The following is a 13904-nucleotide window of genomic DNA, read 5'->3' as shown; positions in this document are numbered from 1 at the left end:
ATGTAGATTTTATTTTTATCTTTTTTTTTTTAAATCAAAGATCCATAATGTCATGAGCGAGTGCTTGCCCCAGTAATGCAGAATCACCCTCCTCTATGGCTTAGTACAAGGTCTTTTCAATTCAATTCAATAAATGTTTATTAAGTGTCTACTATGTGTCAGTCTTTGAGAATCAGATGTGGTTAAACAATTCATCATCTGCAGCTAATCGGATGAAAAGTCTCTCTGAATATGGCCAGGCTGCTTCCTGGCCAATGTACCTGCAGACTGTCTCCTCAGGACCCAGACCTTCCAGCCTGTGGCATCTGATAGAGCTTGTACTCACCTGCCCTAGTCTTTGACAGCCCAGGCTCATGGCTTAGGACTTGAATGGAGATTGGAGGATGACATTAAAAACCATTTCTGTTCAAGTGTGCCTCCAGATACTAAATTTGCATATAAGATTACATATTGAATTCATATCAACCTTTTTTAAGGAGTGAAAAGAACTTAACTTCCTTTTTTTTTGCCTTTTATTTTCTCCTTTTGGGTTATTTCTTCCCTTATAAATAAACATGGGAGGAACATTGTATGGTAGATATGCGACTAGAGACAGAAAGACTTCCGTTTGACTCTTGCCTCAGACAGTTCTCTGAGAAATTCTTAACTTCTCTGAGCCAGTTTCCTTATATGTAAAAAAGGAATGATAATTATCTTCATTATGAAGATCAAATGTGATAATGAGAGTAAGTCATGTTGTATGCAAAACTATATAAATGTCACATGTTATCATCTTGCAAGTGAATCTTGATTTTACAGAATTTCTGGCACAAATTTGAATACCTAAGCATCTGAGATGAGATAGCATGGCAAAGTGGATAAAGAACAAGCTTTGGAGTCAGGAAGTCCTGGGTTCAAGTGCCTTCCCCTCCCCTCCATATACAAGTCACTTAACCTTTCAGTGCCCAGGGTAACCCTCCAAGGCTATCTATAAGTGGCAGAACAGATGTCAATCTGGATTAGAAGAAAGTTTCCTCAAGGGAATTTCCCCGTAACAATTAAATCGCAAATTTAGCCCAAGATAGAATCTGACAATATTTTACCATTTGAAATGCTTTTGTTGCCCAGAACCTCTTAAAGTTTTTTTTTAGTTCTGTAAAGTATTTTAAAAATGCAATCTTATCAATTAGATATTACTTTTTATAAGTCTATCTAGCATAGTGCCTTTGAGAAATATTTGTTTTTTAACTCTTTTATGGTGCTTTCTGATATCACTATAAAATGGGACTATCCTCTGCTGATGGCAAAGATCTGGAAGGCAGGTCTCCCTTTTGTGCGTTGATGACTTTGCCAATCTCTATGACCTACTTTGCCCGGGTACAGAATAAGGTCCTTTACCTGTTTGAGTCTATTTCATTACGATAGTTAATGTTCACTATTATTTTTTCATTTAGAAATCTGTAACACTAGAAAAGTCAAATTCTTCCGTCAAAAGCACTGAAGTTAAAACGTAACTTAAGATGGTCATACTAGTGCTTGCCAAGGTTACCATACTCTTAGCAAAGTATTGCTTTAGTATATTAAATATCCCTAGTGGTTAAAGTGAGTAAATTAATAGTCTTGAAGTGGCCAAGAAGTAGCTTATAAAGGAGCAAACCATAACTTTTGGAGACCATGTCGTTTCCCACCCCCTCCATCCCCGGCTTCAAATTTAATCAACAATGTCCCCTTTTCTTTATGGATAAGGAAGTGGAAAATGAGGTCAAGATGAAACCCACATTTTCTGTGAATGACCTTTTAGTTTGTACTACAACAGTTACTGGTTTCCAGTTTCACTAATATAATTTCACCAATGATCTCTCTTCTTCCTTTAAAAGTTCACATAAAGAGTCACCTGAGCCCACATGGAGCCCCACTCCATTCTGGAGTGGAAGCTATTTGCATTTGAAAATTTGAGAAATTTTCCTCTACATTTTTATCATTCTCTTTGTTCTCCAGACATAGCTAAACCATAAGGTGGTTATAGGGAACAGTTTTAATTTCCTTGTACATGTAAATTGGGTTAACTTTTGACTTCCCTGGGTCTTGGTTTCCTCATCTTTAAAAAGAAAGGGTTAGACTAGATTGTCTCTAGGGTTACTGCCAGCTCTTAGTTAATGATTCTACTATATAATATCAAGGAGCTGCTGGGGAGTTCCCAGGCGTTGGGATTCCACCCATTTTCTCTCCCTAAATGGTGCCTCAGCTCTGGAGTCAGGTATGCTTTCTGGACTGGGGTCAGTACTACAGAAGCCTGACCTCTAAGGAGACTGAGGCTAATTTTTTTTTTTTTGGTCATGTAATTTGGCTTTTTAAATCTCCAAGACAAATTGCTTAAGGCTTAGCTTTAGGCTTACGACTACGTTTTCCTCACAAGGGAAAGTAGAAAGGTACAACAGGAATCCACGCAAAAGAAATGGTAAAACACAAACAACTCTCATAAGCAAAAGGGAAGGCTTAAAACAGGATTCAACATCTTAACTTGTAATTATAGTTATGCTCTTTCAGACGATAGATTCTTAAACCTTATCAGAACATGAAATAGTATGCAGGACAGCTAATTTGGCATTTTACTTTTCATCTTGGTCCTGAATGTCTAAACAACTCTGCAAACTAACATATCCGGTGTTATGCCAGGCTTGGACCCATCCTTTCTGTTGCTGAAACTTTTCCTGGCAACAGCCACATCTGTTCATTGGACCTAGGATTTATGGACCTCTTGAACTAGTTAGGTCACCTCCAAGCCTGGACTCTTCCACTTTGAGGCTGCTGTTTGGTGACTCGGGGACATTAACAGAGTTGAAAACACAGCCTGGTGTCTAGGCACAAGCTCACCAAGCTGTATCTTTCCTCCATGTGGTGGCACTGGTCTGATGTGCATAGAGAAAACAGATGATCCCTTTACCTTTGTCAGGGGCATAGCTGAGACATATCATAAATATTGTCACATGAAACGAAGCAAGAGACTAAATTATAAGATATCCTTCCTTCTAAAGGTCTACTGACTCATCATCATCTTTCCCCCCTCTGTCTTCTCCCCTTCCCTTCCCTCCCATTCCTCACTCCCCCCTTCTTCCCTTCCATCCTTTCCCCTCTTCCCCTCTCCTTTCCCTCCCTTCCCTTCTTTTCCCCTCCCTTCACTTCCCTTTCTTTCTCCTCCTCTCCCCTCCTTTCCTTAACCCCTCCCCTCTCCTTACCCTCCCCTTCTTTACTTTCCCCTTCTCTCCCCTCCCCTTTCCTTTCTTTTCCTTCCCTACCTTTCCTTTCCCATAATTCAGCTCCCATGAACTGAATTATCATACCAATGCAAATGACTTCCAAATTTCTATACCAGATATTTACATTGTTTTATTAATATCTTTATCCTAATTTATTTTGAAATAGCAAGCAAATTTTAGACTATGAACTTATTTTTCATGTCCCTCAATATCTTGAATTGTTAGTGAAGTCATCTTGAGGGCAAAAAAAGGTCATGTTCAGTTATATTTCTAATATGTGTTTCCAGTATCTGGGAAACCAATAATGATTCTTAGATTTTTTCCAGTAATCTGGAAGATATTTATAAGTAATTAGCATAGTACAACTTGCACACCAAAACATACATTAAAACTTGCCAGAACTGGAATACTTTATGTAAGTCTCCTTAGTAGACTTATATAAATTTGTAATAACGTAAGTTTGTAATAACAAAGTGCATGAAACATCTGCTTCCGAATTAAAATAGAAACCCACCACTTTTGTCTGTAAATTATCTCTGTGGTTCTAAAATTGGAGTCTGGAGTACCAGTGGCTTTTATGGGAAGAATAATGTTCATGAGCATATGCTTAGATTACATTAGTGGGGCTAGAATGAATTTGTTAAGAACTTGGTATAGTTTTCCTTGGTTGCATAATCCTTATATAAGTGAAGAATCTTGGATTTCTCATTTCTCATTTCCCATTTATTTATTTAAAAGAAAATGAAAACACTAAGTGGTGGCTCCTATTTCAAAGTGTTCAGATTTTGAAACTTACAGAATTTGTTACAAGTGAGACTTTTAAAAGATGAAATGTTCAGAATGTTAATGGATTTTACAGGATGATGCATCTTATTATCCCAGATAGAATATTTCATGTATATTCTTCCTTCTAGGTTGAAAACATCTTAATTATCAACTATGAAGACCACTTTCCTGCTAATTTTCTTCTGGGGGTTCTCCTGTGCTCTTCCTGTAAGTAGAGATTTTCTGGCAGTTTCTGAATCGAACCTTCCAAACATACAACCACCAAATTTTCATCAACCTGAACATAGACCATCAAACTTGCTCCATTTGGGTAAAATCAAAGATGCTTAATGAAAAGCTTCCATGTGTGATGCTTTCTGATTTAGTGGCACTGGTGGCATGTATGGCATCTGTGGTTTAGTACAATGAGAGCTGGCCTTAAAATCATCAAAAAAAAAAAAATCAAAACAAAAACCTCAGTTCAATCCTGCCTCTGATAGATTCTGGCTGGCTAATTCTGGGCAAATCTCCAAGACAAATCACAGACCTAATTTACCTCGCTGAGTATTCCCATTCCAATAAAATCATGGATCCAGTAACTATATGTATGAAGTATTAAATTAAATGTATACATAATAGAATATATGTAAAGTATATGTAATGTTTTTAAAGTACCATGTATTTACACACATGTGCATATACACACACGTGTGTGTGTGTGTGTGTGTGTGTGCACTCGAGTGCCTGCATGAAGCATTGTCTACCCAGGCTCCAATCCCTGAAGGCCAGATATGTTACATTTCATCCTTCTCTCCAGGGTTTTCCAGTAACCTTAAAGGCATTTAGGCTCTTTGACATTGGCTCCAGCCTCTATCCACGGTGTTCCTTAAACTGTAGAGGATGAATCCCTAATAGGCCAATTCCATTTACCCACTAACAGTCAAATAACTTCCTTTGTAACTTTTACAAAGAAATATTTATTTCAAAGTTATAATCACAAAGATACAGAATCACTCCCTGGTACATGCGGTTTATTCCCTTTTCTATACCACCTCAGTCTCTGGGGAGGAGGAAGGGATTAGGTTCTTAGCTTAGTTCACTTCCTATAGAGCACAGTACTAGATTCCAAATCCAAAGCCCTTCTTAGGTTCAAGTCTTAGGCACCCTGGCTTCTCAGCTGGCCCAACTGGATTCCTGGCCCCAAAGTCACTCACCATGACTCTCGTGCTGTGGGTGACCTCTGTGTGATTTTGGACACAATAGGAAAGAGTACACAGGAAAGAAAGCAAGACTGGCCCAATCTGGCAGTTTTTAAGAAGTAGCATCTTCCAACTACACAGCCAATGCAAGGAGCTTACTCATCCCCATTTGGTAGGGGAATGCACGGAAGTTGTGTGCCTCCACGTTGGGTGGTTTGAGCATGCTGTATGTAACTAACCACCTCCCTAAAAACTGTTCTGAACATTTAACCGTGTGTTTTCCATTAATCTAGGTCACCAAATATCCAAACACAGATTCTGAGAGTTCTGAAGAATTGAAGGTAAGTTGAGCAAGGTATATTTCTAAATAACAACAATAGTAATAATAATAATAATAATAATAATTAGCATTTATATAGTGCCTACTATGTGCCAGGCACAGTACTAAGTGCTTTACAAATATTATTCCATTTGACCCTCACAACAATCCTGGGTGATAGGTGCTATTATTATTTCTATTTTTACAGAAGAGGAAACTGAGGCAAACAGAGGTTAAGTGATTTGCTCAAAGTCACACAACTAGAAAATCTTTGAAACATTTGAATGTTATAACTGGCATATAAAGAATAGTTATAACTATTCTTTAGATGGTGACCAAATTGCTGGTTTAGTGATCATTAAGTATAGTAAGAGAAGCAAAATGTTTTGGTATGTGAAGAGTCAGTTTTGCAGTCAGGAAGATCTGGGTTCAAGTAATGCCTTTGACATATAATGACTATATGACCTTGGGCAAGTCAACCTCTTAGTGCCGGTGAAGGTGCTGATACTTATTTTTATGGTAAGTTTTCTTAATAAAAATTCTTCATACCTGTGGTTTTCAAAGTATAGCCCAGAAACCCTTGAGGGGCCATAGCTTGACCCCAAAAAGGAAAATTATTTAACCCCGAGAAATGTGAAATCAACCAATCAAAGAACAGGAAGATGAATCTCATCTCACCTTCTCAGTGATAGACAGTCATGGGATGCATCTCCAAAGAAATTCCCCTTTCTAGCCTCCCAAAGCCCCCACTAACTGCTTTGCTCTTCCACTGTACAAGCTCCCTTCTCCCCCATTCTGAATTGGGTATAGGCCCTTTGAGGCCCTTATATCCTTACTAGGAATCCGCAGCAGTAACTGTGTAAGTGCCATTGGGGAAATCATCTCTCTCCTTCCTTCAGCATATTCATCTTCTGCTCCCCAGATCGCCTGGTGGGTTTTGCGGGTACCCTTTGGAGATAAAATCTATGGTTGGAGTTATAGTGGCCAGTAAGTGAGAATTCCATTCCTCACTTTCATTTGGGGTGGTATATCTCACAAGAGTCTCACAGGATAAACAGGCATAGATGGGTTCATCTCAGATTTAGTTATATTATCTTTTTCCCCAAATCCACCCCTCTTTCAAACTTTCTTATTTCTGTTGAGGACACCTCCAAACTTCTGGTTTATAAGATTGACGTCATCTTCAATTCTTCATTCTCATTCACCCCACGTGTCCAATCAGTTTACAAATTATTTTGTTTCCACCCCTACAACATCCCTTGCATCTGCCTCCTTTCTACTCACATAGCCACAATCCTGTTTCAGGCCCTCATCCCCTTTAGCCTGTACAATTTCAATAGCCTCCTAATTCTCTTCCTCAAGTCCAACCTCTCTACAGATGTCAAAGTGATTTTTACTGAAGTGCAGGTCTGACCATGTTACTTTGCTCCCCTATTCAGTAAAATTTAGTGTCTCCCTATTGACTATAGGGTAAAATATTAATTTTTTCTTTATCTCAGCTTTTAAACATTTATTTTTTGTGTAAATTTTATAATGTTTATAGTTATTCACATGGTACTAATTTAATAATTTATAAAGATTATTTATTTATTATGTAATATTTTATTTTTGCCCATCACATGTTAAAATTTTTTTAACATTTTTAATAAAAGTTTCCAGTTCCAAATTCTGACCCTCCCTCTGTCCCCTTCCCCTCTCTAAAATGGCAAGCAATCCAATATAGTTTATACATGTGCAATCATGTAAAACATGATTAGTCATTTTATACATGACTAATTAGTCCATATTAGTCCACATTAGTCATTTTATACATGAAGACTCAAATGAAAAAGAAAGAAGGAAAGACAGAAGACTGACAGACAGAAAGAAAAAGAAAGAAAGACAGGAAGGAAGAAAAAGAAAGTAAAAAATAACGTTTCAGTCTGTATTCAGACAGTATCAGTTCTTTCTCTGGAGGAGGATGGCATGTTTCATCATGAGTCCTTTCAGATTGTCTTGGACCATTGTATTGCTGAGAATAGCTAAGTCATTCACAGTTCTTCATCATACAATATTGCTGTTACTGTGTACAACATTCTCCTGGTTCTGTTCACTTCACTATGCATCAGTTCATGTAAGTCTTTACAGCTTTTTCTGAAATCATCCTGCTCTCATTTTTTATGGCACAATAATATTCCATCACAATCACATACCACAACTTTTTTTGCCATTCCCCAATTAATGGGCATCCTCTTGATTTCCAATTCTTAGCCACCACAAAAAAGAGCTGCTATAAATATTTTTGTACTAATAAGTCCTTTTCCCTGTAAAGATAATTTATAAGTAAAAATAACAACATTGGGGTCCATAACCAAAAAATTTTAAATGGATATAGGTGTGTAATCAATATAGTTTGGTGACATCTTTCCTACACCAATGAAATCAATGATTCAGACCCCCACCTCCCAAAGTACTATGTGCTAGGTACTGAGGACACAAAGATGAGGCAATGAAGTAATTTCCACCCTCAAGGAGCTTACATTCTATTGGAGGATACAACATATGGCACCAGGGAAAGAGTGCTGAATTTGAATTTAGAGGACCTTGGTTCACATTCCAATTCTTCCATTTACTACCTGTATGACCTCAGGCAATCACTTAACCCCTCTAGGCCTCAGGTTCTTCATATGCAACATGAAACTAGATGCAACATTTGACTAGATGACCTTAAAGTTCCTTCCTGGTCAAATAAATATAAAGGACATAGAATCAATCAACCAACAAGCAGTTATTAATGTGCACCTAGTGTGTGCCCAGCAAAGTAGCAAAAATGAAATAGTTCTTGGCCTCAAGGACCTTACATTTTATTGAGGGAAACAACCTACAAAATTTTTGTTGTTTGGTCATGTCCAACTCTTCATGACCCCATTTGGAGTTTTCTTGGCAAAGATACTGGAGAGGTTTGCCGTTAGCTGAGTCTTCCTGACTTCAGGCCTAGTACTCTATCCACTGTGTCACCTATCTGTCCAAACCTACAAAGTAACAGTATCTATAATCTCTGTGGGAGAGCCTAGTCAAGTAGGTATTACAGAAATATATAAATATATGTAAAAAATAAAGCCAAGGTGATTCTTTGTGGGAAAGCTTTTATGGAGGAAGTGGTGCTTCAGCTGATTGGATAAGATCTAGTGCAAAGGCCTGGAGATGGGTGAGAAAGTGCTTTGTAGGAAGAATAGCAAAAAGGCCAGAGTGTATGAAGGGCAGTAGCATATAATAAGGATGGAAAGTTAAGTTGGGGTGGCTTGTGTTAAAAAAGATTTAAATGCCAAACTGAGTTTATATTTCATCTTAGAGGTAACAGGAAGCCAAAAGAATTTGCTGAGTTAGGTAGGTGTATGCTCAGACCCACACTCTAGGAAAATAACTTTGGTAGCTGTATGGAGGATTGATTGCAGAGGAGAGAGATGAGGCAGGGAGATCAATGAGGAGGTTATTGTCCAAATGAGAGATCAGAAGGGCCAGAATTAGACCAAGATTCATCTGTAGATGAATGTTTACATATATGCAGAATATTGCTGACTCTTTCCTGTCATTGTCATTCAAAAAATAATATGAAGTGCAGAATAACTGTAGTCATAAATAAATACACGATTCTCTTTATTCTCCCTTGGACATCTGCCCTCTCCACCCCTACTGTCTTCCTGTCAATTCCACACTACAATTGCCTAGAATCACGTTCTGCCAGATGGTTCATACTCTCAGTGTAACAAGGCACAGCTTAAACCGGTCATTACCTTTCCCTTAGTGCTGTTGTGTGGTTTGTCCTTCGTTCTGGAAGAGGACCATGACATCAGGAGGATGAAGCCATGACTTGCAATTGAATTGGATTTAAGTGAGGCAGGGCTGTGCCAAATCACCAGCCTCACTTTCTCCTCCAGAGCCATCTGGGTCCATTGGCCAGATATAGATCAAGACAACTGGAGGAGGCCCAGGATCCAGTGGGAGTCCTTAGCTTTTTTAAGATAAGGTCTTCCGAGTTGTACAGCCTTGGGGGTGTCATACAAGGAAGTAGGCTACATTCAGAGAATGGTTGCTTCTGCCACACTTTAAAAAATGTCTAGAATACAGCCTCTTTTCTTCTGCAACACAATGTCAGAGAGTGGCATGTTTAACATGTCTTGTGCACGGGAGGTACTTAATAAGAATTCGTTGAACTTAATTTATGACTAAGAAGATACTTAAGTATCCTCATTGGATACCTCAGGAGTTCATCTTTCTGCCAGTATCCATAACAGATTTGGTGATGCTCTGAATTTGATGGTGCACTATTAAATTCCATGTTGAAAACGGCTGCTTTAAGATTATATTACTTAAATGGAATTGGCCGTGTTTCTTATCCTCCACTGTTTATTCAGTCTCTTAGGAATATTTGTTTTAAAACCATGCCATCACAATATTTCCAGATTATTCATGTAATATGTAAGTTATACACCAAGGAAGTAGCAAATCATCTAAAATTATTCTAAATCTTTGTAGTGACAAAATTTTTATATAAAAGTAACTTGTTTTTTTCTTCCTCTTTCTTCAGAATCATTTGGCACCGACACCAATTCTCTCCTTGGTAATTATCTCCTTCCTGTTATATTGACTCATGTTTCCCCCAAGCAATCTTTAGCACACCTTGAACCATCTCATGGCCCTGGGAAATATAATACACCTGAACCTCAAGCAATGGAGATGAGGTTCTTTTTCTATTTCCTATAACTGCTAAAAGGAAAAAAAAAAGTAACTTGGAATTGTATTTCCCTTCTTTCAGGAGAGTAGTGAGTCATCAGAAGGAAGTAAAGATAGCTCAAAGGAACAGGTAATTAAATCTTTCCTAACATTTAAGTTATTTATGCATTGAGGGAAATGGTGATGACTTAAATTATATGGAAACAGTTCTAAATATAATTTTTTAAGCCATGAAATGTCAATAGTTCTGAGTACCAAAAAGGGAAAAACAAGCCATTTCTGTCATTCTAACACATTTTGGTATTTTATTTTGAACGTTGGGTTGAGGATGGGGGAAACAACCTATAGATTTTGACAACCAAAAGTTTCCTCCAATTAAAAATATTTTTTTAACAAATGGCTACTAATCTAGCCGTGGCAATATGATAGGTGAGTTCAGAAAAGTGATGGAACATTGGATCACCCTAAAATTGTTTACTTTATAATTGGGATCAGGATGGATCAAGTGAGGAAAGCCCTCTGGGTCAAAGTGGAATGGCTTCTAAGACAGGAGACAATGGCAACCATATGTGAGGAGGAAAGAGGAGAATAGGAAAATAAAAGAAAGCAAATGGAACCAAGCAATTGGTGAGGCTGTAAAGGAAATCACCTGCAAAGAGTAATTGCCTTTGGCCTGGATCTTGGAGACCTGAGTTCCAAACCTGACTTCGACACTTACTAATTGTTTGACTATGTTAAACGCACACACACACACACACACACACACACACACACACACACACACACACGTGTGTGTATGTATATGTATATATGTACTCAGGAAATAAGCAACACATATGTTTATGTGTACATAAACATATATTCATCACATAAATATATACCACATATAAGCATATAAACATATGTTCTATATGTTTATATATACATAAACATACATGTCACTTAATTTCCCGAGTCCCAATTTCCATTTTTTATAAAACTGGGATAATAATAATTTAACACCTTTACTTCATAGGGTTTTCATGAAGAACATGCTTTGTAATGTGCTATTTGAATGAGTTATTCCAAAAAAACCACTACTGATACTTTTATTTAATAAACAGTAGTTTCAACCTTCTCCCCCCCCCAAAGTTTTTCTTTCCTATGGCTACTTCCAAGCACAAGTGTGCCCACTATATGTCAAGCCTTATGGTAGGTGATGGGTATGTAAAGACAAAAATGAAAGAATCCCTGCCCTCCAGGAACTTGTATTCTATTGAGAGAGACAAAATGTATGCAAAATAAACAGGTAAGGAGGTGTTGGCACCAGCATGGGGGGCATCAGGAAATAACTCAGAGGAGGTTGTGTTTGAGGGGAGCTTTTGAAGGAAGCCACTAAGACGAAGAGGTGGTAAGGTGCCAGGTGGGGAGACAAGAAGCACAGTTGGCGTAAAGACACAGAGATGGAATTCTTTTTCCTTACAAAACAATTTTCTTTTTGCTTCACAAAACAATTAATTGAAAAGTTTCTCTAAAAAATGTTTGCCTAATGTAGCTATAGTGTAATGTGGGGGAAAAAATCCTGGATCTGGAGTCATACAACCTGGATTCAGATTCCAACTCTGCTACTTGTCCTAGACATGTGTCTCTGGGTCAGTCACTCCAACTTTTTTTGTGCTTCAGTTTCCTCATTTGTGAAATAAGAGGGTTGGATTAATGTAGTTTAAGGTTCCTTGCAACTCTAAATCTATGAAACCAGGATAGAAATCAGACATTTAATTTCCACACAGCTTTTTCAGGAGCTTGGATATTATGAAAAGTGACAAAATGGTGGTAGATGTGTTTTTCCTATTCTCTTATAAGCATCTAGTGGAAATGTTAAGGGATCATGATATGGCCATGAGCGAAAATAAGGAAGAAAGCTGAAAGAGGAGTAGGTGTCTACAACACCCACCAATTAGATGACTGGCTTCTGAATTGTTGTAAGCTAACTGTAGATCTTGATTTCTCCATGTAGACAAATGAGGACAAGATGGACTACAGTGATAGTACTGAATCAGAGGAAGACTTGGCCCTTAATGATCAAGAGACTGGTTATAGACTATCTGACAGCTCCTTTAAGAGTGGAATAAAAGACGATGATAAGAATGATGATGAAGATGACAGCGGAGACGACACTTTTGTTGATGTAGACAATGGCCAGGGGTCCATGGAAAGGCATCAACAAGAAGGTGAAACCACCTGGCCTGGAAGTGATGATGATTCTGATAGTACTCTACACAACGAAGATAGTGCCGCCGATGGGGAAGATGTCGGTCACCATGCAGTCAGTCGTGAAAGCAGTCATCATGACAGCAGAAGCCTTGAAGAAGAGGAGAATGAAAGTCATAAGGTCCATGACAGCGATAGCGATGAGTACACCGTGGGAGTAGGAAGTAAACAAAGCTATAGCAATTCCAGAGATGATTCTTCATTTGATGATGAAGGAATGCAAGGCGATGATGCAGACACCATTGGGAGCAAGGCAGGTAATTCCAGAACGATCCATTACAGCGTCCACTCAAAGAGAAAGATTCACAAGACAAGAAGTCAGGAGGGGAGTAGACAAGATTCATCGGATGTGAGCCAATTGGTGGGGCAGCTTGGCAGGAACTCCTTCCAAAAGGCACGCATCTCAGAGGAGGATGACTGGGATGAAAACAATGATAGCAACACCGCGGAAGAACCCACGAGTGATTCCACCGAAAAGAGCCAATCCCGTGAAAACAGCAACAGCCAGTCTCAGGAAAACAGCCAAAATGTGCGGGATCTCAGCAGGGAGTCCAGACCACATGACAACGATGATTCTCATGAAAAACAAAGTAAATCCCAGGAAGAGAATGAAAATGTTTCACGGGGTGATAACCCTGACTCTGATAGAAAGAGTGTCGGTCTATCTGAAGTTCATAAGGAAGACAGTAGTAATTCCTCTGAAGAGAGCAATCTATCCACATCCTCCAAATCAGATAGTGAATCTAGAGAGGAACAAAGCGACAGTGAATCTAACGAGAGTGTGACCACCTCAGAGGAAAGCAAAGAGTCAACTGAGGATGAAGACAGCTCCAGCCAGGAAAGCTTCCAGTCTCAGAGCTCATCCATAGAGAGCCAAAGCGCTTCCAAGGAGGACAGTGGGGAAAGGAGCTCTGAACAGCTACAAGGAGAGGGAAATACTCAATCTGAAGAAAGAGCATTTCAGGAAAGCAGTAAGCTTAAAGAAAACGTGAATTCTCACGAAAGTCAATCAGTTAGCGATGAAGAGAGCCTGTCCAGAAGCATAGAGGTAGAAAGTAGAAAGCTGGTAGTTGACAGTTATCACAACCGACCCACCGGAGACCATGATGACAATGACTGCCAAGATGGCTATTAGCATTAGCTCAAAAGTGTATTTTTGTAAAAAGGAGGGAGAGGGAGAAGAAAATAGGGGTGCTTTGATTTATTCATCCTGCCAAGCTTAGGATGACCTGGATTTATTTCTTTTGGAAGATAATTAATGGCACACCATAGTTATTTGTAGGGAATTACTCTTCCATCAAAGTTCACAGGATGTGAAATGGCCCGAAGACACACTGTCTATGATAGTGGAAATACGAAAGGATTTTGTGTTATAGCTTTATAACTTGGGTTTGGAAGAAATGCCATAAGATGAAGATTCTT

General features: G+C 38.6%; 1 protein-coding gene across 1 annotated transcript; it reads left to right on the top strand.

Moving 5' to 3' along the window:
- Positions 1-4175: 4175 nt before the first annotated feature.
- On the top strand, positions 4176-13617 carry DMP1 (dentin matrix acidic phosphoprotein 1). Its single transcript, XM_027853395.1, has 4 exons — positions 4176-4229; positions 5494-5541; positions 10315-10362; positions 12229-13617. The coding sequence occupies exons 1-4, from the start codon at positions 4176-4178 to the stop codon at positions 13615-13617; spliced, it is 1539 nt and encodes a 512-aa protein (XP_027709196.1).
- The last annotated feature ends 287 nt before the right edge of the window (positions 13618-13904 follow it).

The sequence above is a fragment of the Vombatus ursinus genome, unplaced genomic scaffold (genome assembly GCF_900497805.2).
Source record: "Vombatus ursinus unplaced genomic scaffold, bare-nosed wombat genome assembly UNPS02009975.1, whole genome shotgun sequence".
NCBI classification, from domain to species: Eukaryota; Metazoa; Chordata; class Mammalia; order Diprotodontia; family Vombatidae; genus Vombatus; species Vombatus ursinus.
The sequence above is the reverse complement of the archived record's forward strand: the minus strand, read 5'-3'. Positions and strand labels throughout refer to the sequence as shown.